Below are 23,453 nucleotides of genomic sequence, written 5' to 3' on the forward strand. Positions count from 1 at the left end.
GTTTACTTCTGTATTGTACAGTTAAAATGCAGACCCAAGAAAATGCAGTTTATTTGAGAGTTAAAAATAAATTGTCAGTTTGGTTTCGTTAAGAAGATCAAGGYGCAGTATTTGTTACAGTATGTGCCCTAAAGATTTAGGTTATATTGAACATGRAACATCCAACACAGGGATTTAAATACCTAAGCTCCACATAAAGCCAGCTAAGTGATTATAACCATTCATTCCTTTACAGAAATGTGTTATTACACAAAAAATAAAGTATCATGGCACAGCAAACTGCAATGTTTTTCCCCTTCATACTTGTATGTGCATGCTTTGCATAACATAAACACATCTGCGATAAATCTTGATTACAATGTATATCCCATAAACTCTTGATTACAATGTATATCCCATAAACAGAGGGGATTGTAAAGGCAAGGCACAACATCAGTGATTAAACTACTCAGAAACGTGCACAATTAATTGTTAGTGACTGATGCTAACGACTGTAGTACCTGCGAAGTCCTCCTAGAGGACAGTGTTGCTCAGGAGTTGAAAGAGTAGGCCTTCAGGACATCCTTCCCATCCACTGCTTCCACTGAAGCCACAATGGTTGAGTAGTCACAAGCCACATAACTGAACCCTCTGTCAACACAAGACATGAAATGTACATCAGTTCACTACTACATTATAACAATCCAACTTTAAAATACAGAGCCYGAATGTACCATTTGTTTCCTTGACGGACGGAAATGTCTTTCTGTACCTGGACATGGAGTGAGAGCCTCCCAGTAAGTGGTATCGACTTTCCAGTGTGAGCCCTTTGTCTCTGTCAGTTTTCCACGTCAGAACTCTTAAGGACAGGTCCCGAGAAGCAGTGACTACACGGAAACTATCCTGAGAGAAAAGCCTCACTTTTAGGGTAAATTTCATGGACAGCCTTTCCCCGAGCACCATATAACCTTAAACGTCAATTCCCACAAGGTCTATATCCCAAGGGATATTCTGCTAAATAAGAGCCAAACTATTTAAAAAATAAATCAAGGGCAAAATATAATTATCTAGAACACTGCAGTTTTCCCCATACTATGTATAGCGCTTTGAACTCCAATATATAAATTCCAATGCGTAATTACTATTATCAGTAGTCCATACGCACGATAAGAGTGAAAAGCATACCACACAAATAGAGCAGATAGGTTCAGTATGGTCCTTGAAGCTACAGATGAGTTCTCCTTTCACAGTGTAGACCTTCAGCTCTCTGTGAGCAGCTACAACCAGAGTGCTGCTTCCCTTGCCCTCCAGAAGGATGTCCGAAGTCCTGCCCTCAAATACCAACTCGAATTTCTCCACCTGCTCAACTGAAATAGTAGAACTGAAAGTTAGGCCAAATCTTCATTTCTAGCATAACCACAAAAATGAGTACAACTGACAAAATGACACATGGGACAAGCTTGCTAACGTAACAGGTATTGATCATCTAAATAGATGAAGATATTAAAACGTCTCAACTTGACACTTTACCCTGGATCTCTGTCTTGAATCGGGTCTTTTTTATGATGATGTCGAACACAGAGAGGACCTTGTTGTGATGCATGTTTGAGTGTGAGTTGTCCTTGCAGTGGACCGTGGCCAGTCTGGCCGGCTGGGAGGGCAGGAAGGCAGCAGCACTGCAGCCTGAGACAGGCAGACACTGGCACAGAGGATCCTCCTCCTCAGAGGGACACGTCACACTCTGACTGGACAACACCTGCCAGTCAAACAACACAATACATATTTGAACAAAGATGAAACATTACTACTTTTCAGGACTTCTGTGATTCATAATAATTATTATAGACAAACATGTCAATTGTTACAATTACCTTTGGACTCATATCCATATTCTCTGTAGTTCCAGCTAGGATCCATTTCTTGTCTGGCGATGCCAGGAGTAGGTTTACTTTGAATGTGTCACACACCACCAGAGTGGACAGCTTTGACAGTGAGGGGCTAGTCAGAGTATGGACAGAGCCTTGACTGGTCCCCACCTGGTGAAAAGGAAAAATATGATGTATTATGTGTCAGTCAGATATTGATCTGACAACCAACCAGACATGGTTGGCTGTTTGGGTACTCACTGAGAGAAAAGAGCTGTCTTCTACACTGTAGGGCAGTAAGGTGCACTGTGGGGATGCTGAGGAGTAGAAGGACATCTCCTGTCCACTCTGACCATCCCAGGCTTTGAGCAGCCCTGTGGAATCTGACGTGATGACCCCACCATGCCCACCGTCAGCTACCATCCCAGTTAGAGGACTCTGAACAGGGCTGCACCACAGCTGTACCCCCTGGTTAAAAGGGGAAAAGGAAACACCATTTCCTAAGTGCTAACTGCAAATCCTTCTTTGTGTAGACCAGTAGACCATATAATATGGCTACTGAAGTGGGTGCTACACCTTGGTGGAGGGTAGGATGAGTAGCCTACATACAATGTAAAGTGCTCTGAAGACTGGTAAATAAAGCCTCGTAATAAGTATAAAAGGGCAGTATTGTTTTCACCTGCTGGACATCCCAGGCACGGACTGTACCATCTGAGGATGAACTGCAGATAGTAGGGGTGGAGCTCCAGAAGTCAGGGAGCTGGGGAGAGTTCCCTGACAGGTACACACACCCAACCACCCTGCCTGGAAAATATAGATGTTGTAGGCCATACTAAATACTGTTTTCATAGACAGTTCCATCCTTTCTAAAGAAAGAGTATGCTCACCTGTGTGTCCCCTCAAGCTRTTACAGGTGTAGTCCCCACCGGATCTGCCCTTGGTCATCTTCAGCTCCAGGTGAGAGCGACGCAGGAAGTAGCTCTTCCAAGCCTGCTTCCCATGTTCAGAGCCCAGCACCGCAATGTTACAGAAACCCCAACGCTGCAGACACATTTCTCTGCGGGGATAGATTACTAGGCATTAATATACAGTTATTATTATATACACGTGTTATATAGAATATACAGTGCCTTTGGAAAGTATTCAGACCCCTTGACTCTTTGTTTCATTACAGCCTTAGTCTAAAATGGATCAAATAAAATCTACAATTTACTAACAATACCCCATAATTACAAAGTAAAAAAATATTAGAAATGTATAAAAAAAAAAAAACTGAAATACATTATTTACATAAGTATTCAGACCCTTAGCTATGAGACTCGAAATTGAGCTCAGGTGCATCCTGTTTCTATTGATCATCCTTTAGATGTTTCTACAACCTGTGGTAAATTCAATTGATTGGACATGATTTGGAAAGGCATACACCTGTCTATATAAGGTCACACAGTTAACAGTGCATGTCAGAGCAAAAACCAAGCCATGAAGTCGAAGGAATTGTCCGTAGAGCTCCGAGATAGGATTGTGTTCAGGCACAGATCTGGGGAAGTGTACCAAAACATTTCTGCAGCATTGAAGGTTCCCAAGAACACAATGGCCTCCATCGTTCTTAAATGGAAGACGTTTTGAACCACCAAAACTCTTCCTAGAGCTAGCCCCCCGGCCAAACTGAGCAATCGGGGGAGGTGACCAAGAGGGAGGTGACCAAGAACCCGATGGTCAATCTGACAGAGCTCTAGAGTTCCTCTGTGGAGATGGGAGAACCTTCCAGAAAGACAACCATCTCTGCAGCACTCCACCAATCAGGCCTTTATGGTAGAGTGCCAGACAAAAGCCATTCCTCACTAAAAGGCACATGACAGCACGCTTGGAGTTTGCTAGAAGTCACCTAAAGACTCTCAGACCATGAGAAACAAGATGCTCTGGTCTGATGAAACCAAGATTAAACTTTTTGGCCTGAATGCCAAGCGTCACGTCTAGAGGAAACCTGGCGCCATCCCTACAGTGAAGCATGGTGGTGGCAGTAGTATCATGCTGTGGGGATGTTTTTAGCAGCAGGGACTGGGAGACTAGTCAGGATTGAGGCAAAGATGAACGGAGAAAAGTACAGAGAGATCCTTGATTGAAAACCTGTTCCAGAGCGTTCCGGACCTCAGACTGGGGCAAAGGTTCACCTTCCAACAGGACAACGACCCTAAGCACACAGCCAAGACAATGCAGGAGTGGCTTCAATACACATCTCTGAACGTCCTTGAGTGGCACAGCCAGAGCCTGGAATTGAACCCAATCGAACATCTCTGAGAGACTATTGTAAATGTGATATTCTCGTTATAATAATTTTAAAAAACATTTGAAAACATTTCTAATAACCTGTTTTTGCTTTGTCATTATGGGATATTGTGTGTATATTGATGAGGGAAAAAAACAATTGAATTAATTTTAGAATTAGGCTGTAACCTAACATAATGTGGAAAAGGTAAAGGGGTATTTTTACTTTGAATACTTTCCCAAAGGCACTGTACTTCAAATATGATGCAGCTGACCACATCAATATCTCTCTCATCATCACTCAATGCCTAGGTTTACCTCCACTGTATTCACATCCTACCATACCTTTGTCTGTACATTATACCTTGAAGCTATTTTATCGCCCCCAGAAACCTGCTCCTTTTACTCTCTGTTCCGGACGTCCTAGACGACCAATTCTCATAGCTTTTAGCCGTACCCTTATCCTACTCCTCCTCTGTTCCTCTGGRGATGTAGAGGTGAATCCAGGCCCTGCAGTGCCTTGCTCCACTCCTATTCCCCAGGCGCTCTCTTATGATGACTTCTGTAACCGCAATAGCCTTGGTTTCGTGCATGTTAACATTAGAAGCCTCCTCCCTAAGTTTGTTTTATTCACGGCTTTAGCACACTCTGCCAACCCGGATGTCCTAGCCGTGTCTGAATCCTGGCTTAGGAAGACCACCAAAAACTCTGAAATCTCCATCCCTAACTCAGCATTTTCAGACAAGATAGAACGGCCAAAGGGTGCAGTGTTGCAATCTACTGCAGAGTTCTGTCCTACTATCCAGGTCTGTACCCAAACAATTTGAACTTCTACTTTTAAAAATCCACCTTTCTAAAAACAAGACTCTCACCATTGCCACTTGCTATAGACCACCCTCTGCCCCCAGCTGTGCTCTGGACACCATATGTGAACTGATTGCCCCCCATCTATCTTCAGAGCTCGTGCTGCTAGGTGACCTAAACTGGGACATGCTTAACACCCCAGCCATCCTACAATCTAAGCTTGATGCCCTCAATCTCACAAATTATCAATGAACCTACCAGGTACAACCCCAAAGCCGTAAACACGGGCACCCTCATAGATATCATCCTAACCAACTTGCCCTCTAAATACACCTCTGCTGTTTTCAACCAAGATCTCAGCGATCACTGCCTCATTGCCTGCATCCGTAATGGGTCAGCGGTCAAACGACCTCCACTCATCACTGTCAAACGCTCCCTGAAACACTTCAGCGAGCAGGCCTTTCTAATCGACCTGGCCCGGGTATCCTGGAAGGATATTGACCTCATCCCGTCAGTAGAGGATGCCTGGTTATTTTTTTAAATGCCTTCCTCACCATCTTAAATAAGCATGCCCCATTCAAACAATTTAGAACAAGAAACAGATATAGCCCTTGGTTCTCTCCAGACCTGAGTGCCCTTAACCAAACACAAAAACATCCTGTGGCGTTCTACATTATCATCGAACAGCCCCCGTGATATGCAACTTTTCAGGGAAGTTAGAAACCAATATACACAGGCAGTTAGAAAAGCCAAGGCTAGCTTTTTCAAGCAGAAATTTGCTTCCTGCAACACAAACTCAAAAAAGTTCTGGGACACTGTAAAGTCCATGGAGAATAAGAGCACCTCCTCCCAACTGCCCACTGCACTGAGGATAGGAAACTCTATCACCACCGATAAATCCACTATAATTGAGAATTTCAATAAGCATTTTTCTACGGCTGGCCATGCTTTCCACCTGGCTACCCCTACCCCGGTCAACAGCACGCACCCTCACAACAACTCGCCTAAACCTTTCCCATTTCTCCTTCTCCCAAATCCAGTCAGCTGATGTCCTGAAAGAGCTGCAAAATCTGGACCCTACAAATCAGCCGGGCTAGAAAATCTGGACCCTTTCTTTCTAAAATGATCTGCCGAAATTGTTGCAACCCCTATTACTAGCCTGTTTCAACCTCTCTTTCGTGTCGTCTGAGATTCCCAAAGATTTGAAAGCAGCTGCGGTCATCCCCCTCTTCAAAGGGGGGGACACTCTTGACCCAAACTGCTACAGACCTATATCTATCCTACTCTGCCTTTCTAAGGTCTTCGAAAGCCAAGTTAACAAACAGATTATCGACCATTTCGAATCCCACCGTACCTTCTCCGGTATGCAATCTGGTTTCAGAGCTGGTCATGTGGTGCACCTCAGCCACGCTCAAAGTCCTAAATGATATCTTAACCGCCATCGATAAGAAACAATACTGTGCAGCCGTATTCATTGACCTGGCCAAGGCTTTCGACTCTGTCAATCACCACATCCTCATCGGCAGACTCAACAGCCTTGTTTTCTCAAATGATTGCCTCGCCTGGTTCAGCCACTACTTCTCTGATAGAGTTCAATGTGTCAAATCGGAGGGCCTGTTGTCCGGGCCTCTGGCAGTCTCTATGGGGGTGCCACAGGGTTCAATTCTTGGGCGACTCTCTTCTCTGTATACATCAATGATGTCGCTCTTGCTGCTGGTGAGTCTCTGATCCACCTCTACGCAGACGACACCATTCTGTATACTCCTGGCCCTTCTTTGGACACTGTGTTAACAACCCTCCAGACAAGCTTCAATGCCATACAACACTCCTTCCGTGGCCTCCAACTGCTCTTAAATACAAGTAAAACTAAATGCATGCTCTTCAACCGATTGCTGCCTGCACCTGCCCGCCCGTCCAGCATCACTACTCTGGACGGTTCTGACTTAGAATATGTGGACAACTACAAACACCTAGGTGTCTGGTTAGACTGTAAACTCTCCTTCCAGACTCACATCAAACATCTCCAATCCAAAGTTAAATCTAGAATTGGCTTCCTATTTCGCAACAAAGCATCCTTCACTCATGCTGCCAAAGATACCCTCGTAAAACTGACCATCCTACCTATCCTGGACTTCGGCGATGTCATTTACAAAATAGTCTCCAATACCCTACTCAATAAATTGGATGCAGTCTATCACAGTGCCATCCGTTTTGTCACCAAAGCCCCATATACTACCCACCACTGCGACCTGTATGCTCTCGTTGGCTGGCCCTCACTTCATACTCGTCGCAAAACCCACTGGCTCCAGGTCATCTACAAGACCCTGCTAGGTAAAGTCCCACCTTATCTCAGCTCGCTGGTCACCATAGCAGCACCTACCCGTAGCACGCGCTCCAGCAGGTATATCTCACTGGTCACCCCCAAAGCCAATTCCTCCTTTGGCCGCCTCTCCTTCCAGTTCTCAGCCAATGACTGGAACGAACTACAAAAATCTCTGAAACTGGAAACACTTATCTCCCTCTCTAGCTTTAAGCACCATCTGTCAGAGCAGCTCACAGATTACTGCACCTGTACATAGCCCATCTACAATTAGCCCAAACAACTACCTCTTKCCCTACTGTATTTATTTATTTATTTTGCTCCTTTGCACCCCAGTATTTCTACTTTGCACATTCATCCACTGCAAATCTACCATTCCAGTGTTTTACTTGCTATATTGTATTTACTTCGCCACCATGGCCTATTTATTGCCTTTACCTCCCTTATCTCACCTCATTTGCTCACATTGTATATAGACTTATTTTTCTACTGTATTATTGACTGTATGTTTGTTTTACTCCATGTGTAACTCTGTGTTGTTGTATGCGTTGAACTGCTTTGCTTTATCTTGGCCAGGTCGCAGTTGTAAATGAGAACTTGTTCTCAACTTGCCTACCTGGTCGCTCTGGATAAGAGCGTCTGCTAAATGACTTAAATGTAAATGTAAATGTAAATGTTAAATAAAGGTGAAAGAAAGAAAGAAAGAAAGAAAAATGCCCTGTCACCCACCCTCACCCATATCTAAACCAACCTCATACCCACCCAGTATATTATTCATTCTGACATGGGTATGTAAAACTGATCAGTGGGTAAAACCCTCAAACTCACCGCCACAACCAAGGTGTTTCTGCTGCTTCTTGCCATTCCTAGATAAAAAGCCACAAGTTATGGGGTTGTTAAGATCGGCTGTCACACCAGTCCAGTTATTAAAATAAATCTATCAACATATATTACAAACTAATAATAACGTGATGTTTCAAAGTAAAGCAACCGCTTGACAAAACACCTATATGTGGAACATTATAACAGAAAATAGAGAATATATTCAGAACTGTTTTACTATATTCCCAGATTGTATACCTCTACTTCCGCAAGTTTTTGTGACTCTCTTACCTTACAGACACTTGATGCTCGAATTAAATCATCTTCTTGAAAAAAAGAGAAAATGTGAATTAGGCAATCATTAGTTAGGTAAGGATGATAATCCATTTCGACGTTTTACAGCTATGCTGTATTGCTGGCTGTGAAGTAAGACTATCAGCGAAATATCAATATTTTGTCCGCAATTTCTACATAGGCTACGGGGAGGCTGAAAGGACAAAACTCATTTCCGTTCTTTTTATTTTTTCAATACTACCAATACTTATTTGTCTGCAGATGGCGCTATTATAAAGGGTACAAACATCTCCAAAGCAGAAATGCAGAGGAGACACACTGGACACTTGATGAAGGAGCTTTCACAGCTAAGCAAGTCGTGTAGAAATGTTGTGCCAACATACTATATATAAAGGTGACCATTTGCTGGCATTGTTTAATGTGAACAATTTATCAAGTGAGTGCAATGAAATGTGATGCATGCAATTCAATTTGAGTTTTTGCGCGGCAGTTCGAGTTACATGCGTGCATCAAGTACAATATATTGCCTAGGCCTAGATTAGGTTTAAACCCATAAAATGTATGTTTGAAGTAGGCATATAAAGGGAAAAAAACATATACAAAATAGACAGAAAATGTCAAATAGTTTTTGTAGTTACATATTTCAAAGTATTATTCAATGATAATCATACGACTTCAGTGAAAGTCATTCATTCTCATTATAATCACACAATATTTCTTTTGGCGCCGGAAAAGATGGCTGACGTTTTACGTGCTCCTAACCGAATGTGTTTTTTCGTTAGTTTTTTTTCGTTGTTTGTAACTTATTTTTTTACTTATTCTGTACATAATGTTGCTGCTACAGTCTCTTATGCTCGCTATTGTTATTTTACTTTTGCTCTTTAATTACGTGTTCCTTTTATTTCTTATTCGTATGTTTTAAATTGCATTATTGGTTAGGGGCTTGTAAGTAAGCATTTCACTGTAAGGTCTACAACTGTTGTATTCGGCGCATGTGACAAATATAATTTGATTTGATTTTGACAACCATCACTATCCACTGCTTGTGTTCTTTTTATTAGAAAGTTAATTAATGAGCAATTAATGAGCAGGTGAATTGACACAAGTGGAATAGTTGTGGAGAGATTCAGCCCAGGCGGGATTCCAGAGTAGGGCTCCATGCCATGACTTCTCTGAACACGCCCCAGATAGATGAGCCAGATAGCCTATATAGATCTTGCTGGTAGCAAAAACAGTGAGAAGGAGATAATCGCACTACAGCACTTGCTCATCCTCCGTTTTTACCTGTGACACCCTCGCAATGATAAAACGACACAGTAAAGGGGCCACGTAGGGGAGTTTACGGATATCATTAGCCTACAGCTAAGACTAGCCTAGTATATAAAATAATAGGCCTATCTGTTGGGGATATTCGTTTGTACCGACTTGAAGTAATTTTGGATAATTTGGACAGTGACTATCGGAGATTATATATTKATCGCTTTCTCTTGCACACTGCATGAAGCTGAGAGTGGAAGCATCATGAGTCGAAAAACTAGACGCTGGATTTTTCGGGTTTTGCTTTGCCTTGGGATTGTCTATTTGAAAATCGGGTGAGTTTGTCATTGGCATGTTCATTAGGTAGCCCGTGTTCCTAAAAAGAAAAAAAGAAAATATAAGAGTAGCCTATAACAGAAAGTTTCGGTGTGAAGTGTGTTTGAATAGACATAGCCTATATTTTCTATAAATTAAACTGTATATAAATTATTATAATTATTCATCTAACTAAGCTACGTTCATTGCTTATTTGACATTGACCCGTCATCATGTCTGAGAGTTTTATTAATCTGTTCTAAAAAGCATATAGAGTTTGAGTTTTTACAGTTAGAAACCACCTGACGAAGGTTTATTCTGATTTATTTGCCCATCTATAGGCTACAACACATCAAATAAATGGTTTCCGGGTTAATTTATCAATTAGAGATGGCTTCAGATGTGTCCTTCATATTTTGTGACACACTTGTATTTCACTCAAAGACAGAATAATTGAGTTTAAAATAAACCGTGTTCTCACCGCTTATCTCTCGTATTTCTACAGCCCATATTTTTTTATAACCTCCTCTAGACAAGGAGAACAATAAGTGCGCGTTTAAATTGTATGAATGTTAATCCCTTTTTCACGTTATAAACATGTAGGTTATAAAGCTTTAATAAACACCGTTTTATAGCCTATAGGACGTTGAAAACCATGTTCAATGTCCTATAGGCAATCTGGCAGTCAGTACTTTCTCTTTAAATAGCCACAAAACTCCAATATACCATTGTTATATGGGTAAAATAAATAAAAAATGTCATTCAATGTCTAACTATTATACCCTTACAGTGGCTTTTCATCGGTGGTCGCGCTAGGTGCGAGTATAATCTGTAACAAGATTCCCGGTTTGGCTCCCCGACAGCGGATAATCTGTCAGAGTCGCCCGGATGCCATTATCGTCATCGGAGAGGGAGCCCAAATGGGGATAAACGAGTGTCAATTTCAGTTCAAAAATGGGCGCTGGAACTGCTCTGCGCTTGGAGAAAGGACAGTCTTCGGAAAAGAGTTGAAAGTGGGTATGTTGCAAATCAATTAAAGTTTGGTTAGAGCATTTTGAAATGTCATCTCATCACTGAAAATGTCCCCATGTTTATATAGGCCTGAAGGTTCATTGTGCGTCAATAGCGCACTGTGGCGCATGTAGCCAAATGGCCCGTATATTTTTGAGTGCCTGCATATCTGTTCCAATGAGAGTTGACACAAATCGTTCCTGGCTTTTCTGAATGTCATTTGCGGATGACACATTATGTGTGCCTTGATAACATGGGCAGACGTTGGGGAAAGGTTATTGTGTGTCATTTGAGAACAACATGTGGTGGAAATTCCTATAGTTCAATTTTAGCTTTAAAAACGTTTCCCATAGGCTATACACTAGAAGTATCGACAGGGAACTTTCCCCAAAAAACTTAAATGCTCATAATTGGTGAACAGATTGAAGCTGTGTCTTACACCGGTCTTTCAAGATAGAGACAGAGTGCGAGAGAAAGGAGGGGAACTTAACAAGTCCAAAAGGTATCAGAAGCCAGCACGGTAACAAAGCTCTTGTGAACATTGACAGCCTGTGTTTTCAGGTCAGCGTAGTCCCCCGAGGCATATATTCACTGGTCTTTATCCTTCTCTATCACTGGGTGCTGTGGCTCTCACTGTAAAGACGGCGATCTTACCACGGGTATAAGTTACAGTAGATAGAAAGTACAGAGGAATAAAAGCTTGAAATACCGAGCTGCACATACACAGGGGAGTAACGAAAGAAAGGAAAAGTTCAAATGAAGTACTGTAGCTACCTGGTTAGGCAATAGGTTTCACAGCATTGATGGATGTCTAGGATGTCTTTGGGAACACAGGGATGGCCTACAGTAGGTGCAGGTTCATGGCTGGTCTACTGGAGGCTGAACTTTCCAAAGAAACACGTTCAGTTTTCTTGTTCTGCTTCAAAACGTTTCCATGTTGTGCCTATCGCACATGCCCTGAAGTTGTCTGAAGGACTACTTGGGGTATTCTCCTGTGCATAATATTACATAATATATTACACACTCTACTGACTGTAATGACTGTAATGACTGTACAGTTACAGTTACTCGGAATAACACAACAGTAGATGGCTAATCTGTGCAGATTCTGTGGTACTCACCAGACTGTTGCATATTCAGGGAGCAACTAGAACGTCATCTAGGATCGTATCCTATCCCAACCTGGATTTGGGCTGTTCAGTAGAGTCACACACAACAAATAGCTAATAGCATTGTAATAGAACACGTGTTTTAACCATCAAGCAGCTAGACTAGAGAGACCTTCATACAATGTATTCCTATAAATCCACAACTAGTGCATTCAATGGTGATTCATAATATTACTGTGAAAAGCTCTTTACAGCTGTTGGTGTGAAGGGCATAATCCTCTTCTGCTGTTCAAGTGGAAGCTGTGGTCTTTCACAATATGTTTTCTTCTTGAATGAGTGTTTTAAGTCACTGAAGAGTCTGGCATAGACAACCATGCAAAATAGATTGGTTTCACTGATCAGATTAGAGGTTAGAAATGAATGCCATTGTTGATGTCTAGCGTGAGTTGGGTGGAGCTTGCACACTCTCGCTTGTGGCAGCCAAAGAAAGGCAGCCTGTCTAGGGTTTCTGTTCGCAGGGGTGCAAGGTGCATCTAATGTTTTGAGTGTTTCTGTAGTATTTTGTCCATTGCAGATCAACCAACACGCATATGTAAAGTTAAAACTGAAATAACATTTGATGTGACTTATTTAAAAGAGACTATTCTACACTTGGTGCAATGAGAGTATTCAATTTGCATATGGCTCTTACTACTTACTCACTTAAAACCGGATAAAGCATTGCTTCTGTTGCTTTTAGGTCTTTCCAGTCAGGTCTCATGACAAAGTACTGAAGAATTCCTGCCATCCTTTGTTTTGAACCAATGCACTAGGGACTCCTGGGGGAAAATTAACAACGGAGCAGTTAGAACTGACTGCCCGGCACACCTTCTTTTCTGGCTCGGGGCCCATCGAATCTATAAAAACGTCCACATAATTGATGCCTCAATATGAGGTTATCTTTCAATGGCAAGGGCGCAGATCATAGATGTTTATCAAAAACAGGGCAGCAGCACCTCGTGAATCTGGGTTCACCAGGAAGTAAAGAGGAAGGTGTCATGTTTGTTTTTTAAGAACTGTGGAGTAGTTCGTTTACATAGATATGATGGATATTGCCATCAGTCGCTGGTTGTTTGTATATACCGAACTGCAGATGCAGGTATTTCACTCTATATGCATGCGCACACAGAAGTACAATTTGGTTAATAATACGATTAATATTGATAACTGCAACCCATTTGTTTGCGTCAGGAGATAACATTAAACCAAACAAACATATTGGAAAATGGCACATGGACGCACTTGTACAGTAAACATTGGTATTGGTATAAGCCAGTTCTCTATTTACATAGCATGTTGGACCTTAAAATAGATGCTGTGACTAAGAACTTTGAACAAGAAGCTCACTCTTTCAATCATGACAGGTTCACCTTTAATTATATGCTGGTAATTCAAACATCCCAGTGTGCGTAAATGATTTGTTCAGTGGACATGGGAGAGATAACCTCTGAATCAAGATCCTCCCTGCAAGAATACACAGAGTGTACCAGGGCACTAATCTGATCAATAGCTCATCCTTCTCCACAGCCATCTCATTCATACTACTTTATTGACTTGGGAGTTCACAGACATTTTGTTTCTAAGGCAGGCCAGTTTCCAGGTCAGTTTTCAGATGACTGTAGTCCTTGAGTGGTTTGTCTGACAAATAAGTTGACATGAGCACTGACACTTAATGGTTAAACTGCTCTCAAGTTGCTATTTTTTTAACATACAGTATATTTGATATACACCATATAGACGGAAGTATGTCATGGAAATCCAGATTTCCTCCCCCATCCCTGTGCTATTTATCAAGCTGTGAAACATACAGCTGTAGCACCATACAAAAAATATGAATTCTCCCAGATATCACACCAGTTTACACATTAAAATGATTAAGCATACTAAATACTAAGTCCCAACTGTGTTCCCTCCTAGGCAGTAAAGAGGCTGCGTTCACCTACGCCATCATAGCGGCCGGCGTTGCCCACGCCATTACTGCAGCCTGTACTCAGGGGAACCTGAGTGACTGCAGCTGTGACACGGAGAAGCAGGGTTTCTACAGTAAAGGCCAGGGCTGGAAGTGGGGCGGCTGTTCAGCAGACATCAGCTACGGCCTGGGCTTCTCCAAGGTGTTCGTGGACGCCAGAGAGGTCAAACAGAATGCCAGGTCTCTCATGAACCTGCACAACAACGAAGTGGGACGCAAGGTACGTGACCACGCCACTCCTCTTCCTTGTTCTCTCTCCATAGGGAAGGATTTTAGATGGAASGCTGCATGTATTTTTGATGGTAAAAATGTAATCCCAGCTAACCTAAACTGGATCCCGGACTATTTCATTAGGTTGTGGCAAAGAAGCAGGACCCTTRCAAAAAAAGGTTAAATACAGCAAAATCTGGGGGTAGTTCACTCAACAACAAAAAAATACAACTTTCTGTGGTAAAAAAAACTAAAATAGATTATTTTGGATGAATTGCTTTATTCTCTTATATGTCTTTACTGTAATCAGGAAATAGTTCCTTGAAGATTGACATGTGCTGTAGTTTACTTAAACAGTTGGGCTGCTGTTACACAACACAGCTTGCATGCAATTGTAGTTGCTTGCAACTGAGTTGCTTCTTGATTGCTTCATGAAACACCCCGTTGCAACTAATAAGCAACTGGTCTGCAACTTGGTTGCATCCAGCTCAAACTTTTAAACCTTGTGCAAATAGTTTCAAGCAACAGCCAATCAAAACAAAAACTTTTGTCACATGATCCATTCGATGGTTCGGGAATTACAACCCTGTTGTCATGTCAACATAGCTGTCAGTGCTGCGCAGCAGAACCCGCAATCAGGGCTTTTAGTGAACCCAAACCTCTCAACTGAAATTGTCCCCCATGAACTGTGCTACTGTAGCTAGCTTAGTTCGTTGCTAGCTTGGTTAGCTTGTTCCTAGCTAGCTAGCTGTGTTTGTGGGCGGCAGGTAGCCTAGTGGTTGAAAGGTAACTGAAAGGTTGTTGGATCGAATCCCCGAGCTGACAAGGTAAAACATCTGTCGTTCTGCCACTGAACAAGGCAGTTCCCCCGGAAGGCTGTCATAGTAAATAAGAATTTGTTCTTAACTGACTTGCCTAGTTAAATAAAGGTTCCATTTAAAAAGTGACCTAAATTGTACAGGCTGCATTTCTTCTACATCCTTGCTGTTACAATAACCAAATGTTGGATAAACAAATTATTTGTGAAACCAAGGTGTAATGCAGCAGATGACATTGGGGTGAGATTAGAATTCTCAAACAAGCAGCTTCAGTTTGATTGGCTGTTGCATGCAATTTTAATCGCGTTTGAGTTGCTTCATGCAACAGCAAAGTTGCTTGAGATTGTGTCACTTGCAACCGCAACTCAAATTGTGTGAAAGTTGTTTCGTGTAACCCCAGCCTTACAGAGAAGAGACCGYATCTAAATCTGAGTCCGAAGTGTTMGTTAACTACACGGCCTACCGAATATAGGCTCGGCCTCAGTAACCATGGTTGTTGTGATTTAGTAGTCTCCGCCATGCTTGGAAGTGGCTGGACCTTGCCAAGGATCTGGGTATTGGGACCAAGATTAAACAGGCAGTGAAATAAAGGGAAGCTTTTTTAGAGGTAAAGAGCAGTTTAAGTGGCAGGGTTTTATTACGACCCAGATCTCTGGGCTGAAAACAGATTGACACTGTACAAAAAGGCATTAGCCTGCTCCCCTATGATCTGCACTGTTGGCAGAGGATACAGTTACTGTTTATCGCAATTCCTAAATTCCTTGGTTTGTCTGATATCCTAGAGCCAAGTGCTTATCGTGTGTAGTAGTCTTGTGCCACGGGTTGCTGTGTGGTGCTTAATATTGTCGAATAATATCTACTGTATCACTATGTCTCTTGGAAGAGGTTACCTGCCTAACAGAGATGTTACGTTCACTTGTGTGATACACCTAGTGTTTTGTAGGGTTTGTGTTTTGTCAATGACTCACATTGTGGCAAATCCCTTGATACAACCAAGATGGATCAGGGACGAGGTAATGTTCACATTCTCAGATCAAGGCTCCTGTGCATCCATGGCTGCAGCAAATACTAGATCAGCTCTGAGACTCCAGCAAGTCTGGAGGTCAAAGAATGAGCGGAATAATTGTGCCAAACAACTTGGGCGAGGCTCCTTAGCAGTACACTGGAGTTAGTGAAGAGGAAAGAAGCACCTCTCCCTCCAGAGTCAAGCCTTTACCCCTCTCTCTCTCGCCTCTCTCTGTGCCACAGAGGCCTGATTCAAACCACCAACACGTACCCAGACAGACTGAAAAGCCTCCACTCACACATTGTGCTCAACAGCTCACTGTTGCCTTTCTGTGTGGGGCCTGAATTCAGCCCTGCTTATCTAGACAGCTAAATTGCCTCTCACAGTGAAACAGGCTACACTCGTGGATTCAGATCAGTTGGGCTTCTTTTTTCCCCCTGTATCCTTGGTAATAAATGGCCTCTCTGTTTTGATAGTTGTCCCCCCCCCCTTTATTTATGCTAATCAACGCAGTGACACTGAGAAGGAGCGCAGTTCACAGCCCCCAGGTCCAATACGACCAGACAAAGCCTGTCACAAGTGTTGGTCACAGGGCTGCTGAGGGATTAGTAGCTGGGAAGCCAAGTGTTGTCTGGTATACCACGAAAAGCTAACTGCATTTGTATGCATTTTCAGTACAAGGCACTAAAATTCATTTATTTTATTGATTCTAGAATCAAATTGCATTTGTGGAAAAGGAAAATCCATATATATGTTTGTTATATGACATTATTGAAGGTTTTTCKCTATATATATTTTTTTCCACTTTTCACTCATTGATTGCGGGAACTCACAAAATCTCTATCTATCCTATGATGAAGATAGTAGAATGCCAAACAAGCCCCTCATACATTTTAGTTCAAGGAATTGGGACAAATAGTGTAGCTATAGTGCTGGCTGTGCCTTTTCAGGTATGAGACAGCAGACACTTGTAATAGTCATCGGAGCAGGCTTTAACAGTTATATCCACATCATTCAGCAGCTTGTGCAGTCAATCCTGACCTTACCGTGTTGTGTTGTGACTACACACGAGGAGACTGTAACCCGATCCAGCATTATGGCTTCTGTGTACAGTCTGTACAAAGCTACTGTTTTGTAAAGGGCTGTTGTGTTCAACCTCACAAGTAGCTTGTTGCTGATCTAATGCTGCACTGTGCGTACAATGTTACCCACCTCCTAGACTTTAACATACCTGAGTGTCAGTGTGTGTCACTGTGCTATGTTGCTGTTTTCAATGGGATTGCAACAATTGAATTATGTAGGCCTATCATTTACTTCAACCTCCACTGACCCTTGGGACCCATARAGAATGTTTAGATTTTAGAGGGATCATTTTCAGGTTATTATGACAATAAACATATAAGTTCATTATATACATAATAGTATGGTATGTTTGCAGAGGCTTTTTCTTTTTCAGTGACTTACTCATATATAGTAATATAACCTTCAGCAGATTGTTTGCAAGGTCTGTAAAGGTAACCTCTCTCTCGGTTGTTTGTGTGTCTAGATCCTGGAGAAGAACATGCATTTGGAATGCAAGTGTCATGGTGTTTCGGGCTCCTGCACCACCAAAACCTGCTGGACGACACTTCCCAAGTTCCGCGAGCTCGGCTACATTCTCAAAGAGAAGTACGCCCATGCTGTGCACGTGGAACCGGTCAAAGCCAGCCGCAACAAGCGGCCCAAATTCCTCAAGATCAAGAAGCTCTACTCCTACCGGAAACCCATGGACACAGACCTGGTGTACATGGAGAAGTCCCCTAATTACTGCGAAGCGGACCCGATGACGGGCAGTGTCGGGACGCAAGGCCGGCTGTGTAATAAGACTGTTCTGCAGCAGGTCAGCGGCTGTGACCTGATGTGCTGCGGACGGGGTTACAACACACACCAGTACTCTCGCGTGTGGCAGTGCAACTGCAAGTTCTTGTGGTGCTGCTACGTCAAGTGCAACACCTGCAGCGAGAGGACAGAGGTGTACACCTGCAAATGACAATATTTATCGGACCGTCAGATGTGTGTGTGTGTGTGTTTGTGTGTGTGCATAGTGGATTTCTTTTTACTAATGGATAGATGCTGTCTTTYCAGAAATAGACATTGAGGAACTATAAGCGGAAGATGGAACAACAGCGATTTTGTTTGCACACAATGCTCCTCCTCCCCTCTCAATATACATGTACTGGGATGCTTGCATTCGCCGGTGACATAAGGAGCTGTGTGCGATGGTACAACATATGACCATAAAGGGAAACACTGTGTCTTGGAAGCCAGGATGGGACAGCCTCAGGACATGAACTATAAGACACTGAGCTGCCTACCTGCRTGCCTACCTGGATGGATGTGTACTAGCTACTTACTGTTGACTGTAGAGCTAATGGATTCTCCAACGCTCACCACCAATCAATGCTGGATATAATGCTGGACTGTGCTACTACTGTAGTTCTCTGTACCTGTAGCTCAATAGGACACGCTATGCACAAATGAAATTAAAGAGCCATCTGGAATATTTAACTTACTGTATTTAGAGACAAAATAATAATATTAATTTATTTTATAACGAAACTACTGATTTTGTCCGTTATGGAGCGAGTCTTAATTGTGTAGATGATGGGTGGTTCCCCCAATTAGAGTTTGTTATTGGTTTGTTTGTTGCAATCAAACATAGAACATACAGTCATACACTGGAATGAGTCAGACTGGAATTTTCCCCTGTGGAATATTATGTCCCTCATATTGTTCCAGGTTAGGCTGGTAATAGACTACTGACATTTACTTTCTCGTGYGTTTGGGCTAATCTGAAATCCTATTCCCTTTATAGTGTCTCTGACCAAAAGTAGTGCACTATATGGGGACTATGGTGCCATTTTGGATGTGGCTTTAGTCTTCCTTCTGTTTGCTGCTAGTCTGGGGAGTCCCTCGCTGTGGTCTAAGGGCATCAACACTACTGTCTGTGTTAAATGACAATGCTCACCTCAAGCTGACTAAATTTAACAAGGCATATTCAACCAGACAGACACTCTTTTTGGTAAATACTGGTAAAGAGAGTATATTTTGTTAAAGCCTATTTTTATATGAATGTCTTATTTATACTATTTCTTCTGGCATAATTCAATTTCAAGCTCTTCCCTCTTTATCCCGCTGTAAAATCCTCGTGGGACAATGTGTGATCTTGTTTTCGCCACTGGCGTCACTTCACTGGCATTGTTGTATACTGTATGTGATTGGAACGCCGAGTTTATCCCTGTGAGTATATGGCTGTGTTCAAACTGCTCTGTTTACGGTATTTCATGACTGGTATGGTTGGAATACAGGAACAGGATATGACTAACAAACCATGACTCTGAGGGTTTCATTTCACTACCAACCCTAACTTGCATGATAAAACAGGCAGCTGAAATTGGTTCTGATTTGCAGCCTGAATCTAGCCCCCTCCCTAAAACACACTGTTATTACATATTAATTACATGTTAACTACACATTCATTAACTATGGGGTTTATTACTTGGGACTTTAAGTTGATTGTATTGTATGACAGTTTAATGCTGCCATTAGGCTACAACACGCCACATAGAGCAAGCTATTATCTACTAAAGACAATGAAGTTAAAAGAACATAGATTTCATATGGTGATCATGGGTAGGCCTACATGCCTCGAGTTAAATCAATCGCTGAAATGGTTCACTCTACGATTGCAATCCACGGGGTAAGTAGCGGAAAAGAAAGAAAGACATTCTTGGAAAGGGGGCAAAGTTATTCAGGCTTAATTGAGGGCCCATCTTGGGCCCTGCAGACTGGGAAGGAAGTGGATGAATGTAGCGGAGGAGAAAAGCGTTTGTGCACTAATGGTAGGGTGTTGGTGTAATTGATGAGGCTGGTCGGGCTGGCTGTCATGGCGGTGATGACTTGCTTGGGCAGGGAGGAGTTGGAGCTGTCTGTTGATAGATGACTAGCACATCTGCTTCATTCACTCTCAAAGCCGCTAGTTGCCACAGCAACTCCCTCTGTGCCCCAGAAAATGTGAGGCAGTCTCCAGGAGATGGCCGGCCGACACGTCAAGGAAATGTTAACGATGCTCAAGCCCACAATCGCCCGCTTCCACTCCCCATATATAACTAGAACACGGAGAGAAAGGTGTTAACGGAAAAGTTGGTCCCAATGAATTTGGCCCCTAGCTCAATATTTCACCAATGTTGAGCATACCACTTACATTCCTATGGTGAGGGCCCTTCTTTCTCTCCCAAATAAAATCTTCTGATGTAATGTTCTGTATCATGGCCGCATTCGTAAAGCATATCAGAGTAGGACTGCTGATCTAGGATCAGTTTCGTATTTTAGACAATAATGAATGGATAGTGGGACCTGATCCTAGATCAGCACTACAGGCCCAAGGATATAAGGGTCCGGCAAACTAAAAGTACTTGTACTAAAAGGACCCTGGAATATATTGCTTTTGATGACCCCTGAAGAGGAACATGGGAGTGAAGGAGGGTAGTAACTGTGACTTCTTTTTGATTGACAGAAAACCCAGCGTTCATAATATTGCTCCAACAGAGTCCCGCATAAGAAAAGGCAGCTGGCTAAACAGCCCTGGTTAAAGTTAAACCAGGGTTTGTGTTGAAGACCTCCCTCTCTTTACATATCTGAGGATCTAATATGGGTCATCTATTTAGACCTATTCACACTCACTTAGTCATGTCTTCAGCTAACCTTTAAGTGACTGTGGAGAATCTCAGGCTTGGGTAGACTGTGAATGATGTGTCCTTATGTTAGAGCTCCTCTAGTGGTTCAGCATCCATTAATGGTGAGTAACGACTAAATGAGGTGCTGTTACAGTCATACTGTCACCTATCCACTAGTCAGATCCAGTGGCCCAAAGAAACCCTACACATGTATGTGTCTGTGTGTATGTGTGATCCACCTGCAGCGTGACCCCAGTCAGATCTACACCACAACAGAAGACACAGTCACTCCCACCCCCCCACCCCCACACGAACACACACCGTTTCATCAACCCAAAACCCTGTGTTCTTTGATATCACGGCACACAGTAAGCCAGAAACCCTACATCAAGTTAGAAGATCACAGCATTACTAATTATACGCTAAGCTGTGTTTCTCCATAAACACGAATATGTCACTGCCAAAACATTCAGGTGTAATACCCATGTCACTCTGAAGTGGAGGGTTTTTACCCTTTAGATGATTGTTTACAAATACACAAACACAAGCATACAGACACACTCGCATGTGCACACACAACCACACACACACACACCACACACACACACACACACACACACACACACACACACACACACACAACACACACACACACACACACACACACACACACACACACACACACACACACACACCACAGCACCGCACACACACACACACACACACACACACACACACACTTATGCCAGGGGTAGTACCTGTGTTACCTGGAGATTGGCGGTAGTGACTGATTTATAGTTGGTAGCCTCGCTCACTCCCTGTGTTGTTACTGGAGGCTTGCCTATGTTCTCCTGTGACCTGCCACATTAAGGCAGCCATTCAGTCTGCTGTAGCCAGCATCCAGTGTCTAAAATCACTCATTATTCATTTAAATCACTTATACACGATTCATCCTCAATATCACCAGTTTAGAATAGTGATGAGATTGCCCGCCAACAGGTCTCACCCGATGGAATCTAACATGAGTGAATCTTTGGCTTCCATTTGATGAAGAAGAGGATAGGAATGTAGTTTACCAATAATATTGACATGTTCAACTTATTTTACTTTAATTGACCACTTTTGGTACCACTCACCAGATTTGAAAAATAATTGAATTCTATAAAATTGGCAGCTGTAGTCTTCATACCCTTATGACAAAATACATGAATTTCACATGTTCACATGTGTTCACGTGATTTTATGTGAAGTTAATGTGATAACATGTGACACTGTAAAGCAACCTTTTGATGAAAATACACACGTTGTAATGTGATCACATGTGAAGTGTTTCAAAAACACATGTTTTCAAATGATTGCACATGTGAAATTTAATGTGAAATCATGTGTTTTTTCTGGAAGGGTCACTTGTACGGTATATCACTACATACTTTATGTATAAAAATACATCTATGGTAAAGGGAGGTGACACCACTTCACAYCATAAAAGTTTAAAGGAATTGGATATATGCTTAATTCAAAACAAACCAGACTTAGTAAGAACAATAATTAGCTGGTTTCAAGCACTTCACTCATAGGACACCAGTAAAGACAGTAATTTGGGAGAGGGGAGGAGACAGAACATTTGCTTCTCTCGCTCTCTCTCTCGCTCTCTCACTTTGTCCATAAATCTTCTGACACAAGATTCTGTCAGTCATACTTTTGTTGTTCCTCTGGTTGGGACATGCACAAGCACCTGAGCTCCGCAGCAGTAAATTGCAGAGCACAAGGCTCTCTTTATGCGATCTCTCTGAGATATGGGCACATAGCTCATTGTGCAGTCTCTTAACAGTGTGTGCGTGGTGTTGGAGGCCCTGCGATCGAAGCGGGAGATAGCCGACAATATCCACTCCCAACAAGAGAGATCCTCCACTGTTTGCCTCAAAGCAACCCTCACAGGGTGTATCTGGCTTCCCATGCTCTATCTGATTTCAGATGTAAACACTTTTGGCATGATAGCCTCCTGGTATTGTCAGTGGCATTAACAAAATCAGCAAGAGCCCTTGACAGAGGTCGTATCAGCTCTCTAGGGGACTTTCAAGGAGACATTCAAGTGGAGGATACTGGCCCGTTCTAACAGCCCCTGTGGTTGAGAAAGCTCCTGAAATATGTAATCCGGACACAGTAATGCATCTGAGAAATTGAGAAATGAGACCTTTGAGTGCACTGTTTAACGACTGCCTTTGATGATTGTGAATGAGCTGTGGAATATAATGCAGTATCTTCGAAAGATCAGAGCGGCCCCATATGATACTTTTCCTTTTTTCTCTGCGAGTGGTTTGAAACAGGGTASGTTATGGAGGACCCTCATGCCGGCCCCTCTCTGACAACGTCACCTGAGTCAAGCTTACAGTAATCCGCCGATGTCCTGGGCATCCTGACACGGGATGTTTTGAACAAAAACACTAAACTCAGAGACGCTTGGGAAATATCACTGATCTTCCTCCAGCAACGTGCCAGCCAGCCAGCAAGCCAAGCTGCCCATGAAACAATAAAAACTGTCATCTCCTATCGTTGGATTTTTCCTCTTTGGTTGACAGTGCAACAGGTTCATAACTAACCTCAGAGTCGCGCAGGCTCACTTTTCGTCAGTAGTTGCCGACGGATTACAAAAGC

General features: G+C 42.6%; 2 protein-coding genes across 4 annotated transcripts; one reads left to right on the forward strand and one right to left on the reverse strand.

The window, feature by feature from the left end:
* Positions 1–31: 31 nt before the first annotated feature.
* On the reverse strand, positions 32–12,706 carry fbxw12 (F-box and WD repeat domain containing 12). 3 transcript variants are annotated; one of them, XM_070444357.1, is made up of 12 exons: positions 12,054–12,706; positions 11,707–11,811; positions 8,347–8,378; positions 8,062–8,099; positions 2,732–2,901; positions 2,524–2,648; positions 2,106–2,312; positions 1,851–2,015; positions 1,510–1,735; positions 1,165–1,346; positions 752–882; positions 32–630 (listed from the first exon to the last, which is right to left on the reverse strand). In XM_070444357.1, exons 5-12 carry the CDS (start codon positions 2,895–2,897, stop codon positions 531–533), a joined length of 1,302 nt encoding a protein of 433 aa, XP_070300458.1. In that variant the 5' UTR covers positions 2,898–2,901; positions 8,062–8,099; positions 8,347–8,378; positions 11,707–11,811; positions 12,054–12,706; the 3' UTR covers positions 32–530. The 3 variants fall into 3 exon arrangements, with proteins under 3 accessions (XP_070300458.1, XP_070300457.1, XP_023846420.1); XM_070444356.1 differs by lacking the exon at positions 11,707–11,811 and having other exon boundaries at positions 12,054–12,081; XM_023990652.2 differs by lacking the exons at positions 11,707–11,811; positions 12,054–12,706 and having other exon boundaries at positions 8,347–8,544.
* Positions 9,535–19,451, forward strand: LOC111966200 (protein Wnt-7a). Its single transcript, XM_023990653.2, has 4 exons — positions 9,535–9,941; positions 10,712–10,938; positions 13,998–14,269; positions 17,630–19,451. Exons 1-4 carry the CDS (start codon positions 9,871–9,873, stop codon positions 18,110–18,112), a joined length of 1,053 nt encoding a protein of 350 aa, XP_023846421.1. The 5' UTR covers positions 9,535–9,870; the 3' UTR covers positions 18,113–19,451.
* Positions 19,452–23,453: the final 4,002 nt, after the last annotated feature.

This window comes from Salvelinus sp. IW2-2015, linkage group LG7 (assembly GCF_002910315.2).
Source record: "Salvelinus sp. IW2-2015 linkage group LG7, ASM291031v2, whole genome shotgun sequence".
Taxonomy (NCBI): domain Eukaryota; kingdom Metazoa; phylum Chordata; class Actinopteri; order Salmoniformes; family Salmonidae; genus Salvelinus; species Salvelinus sp. IW2-2015.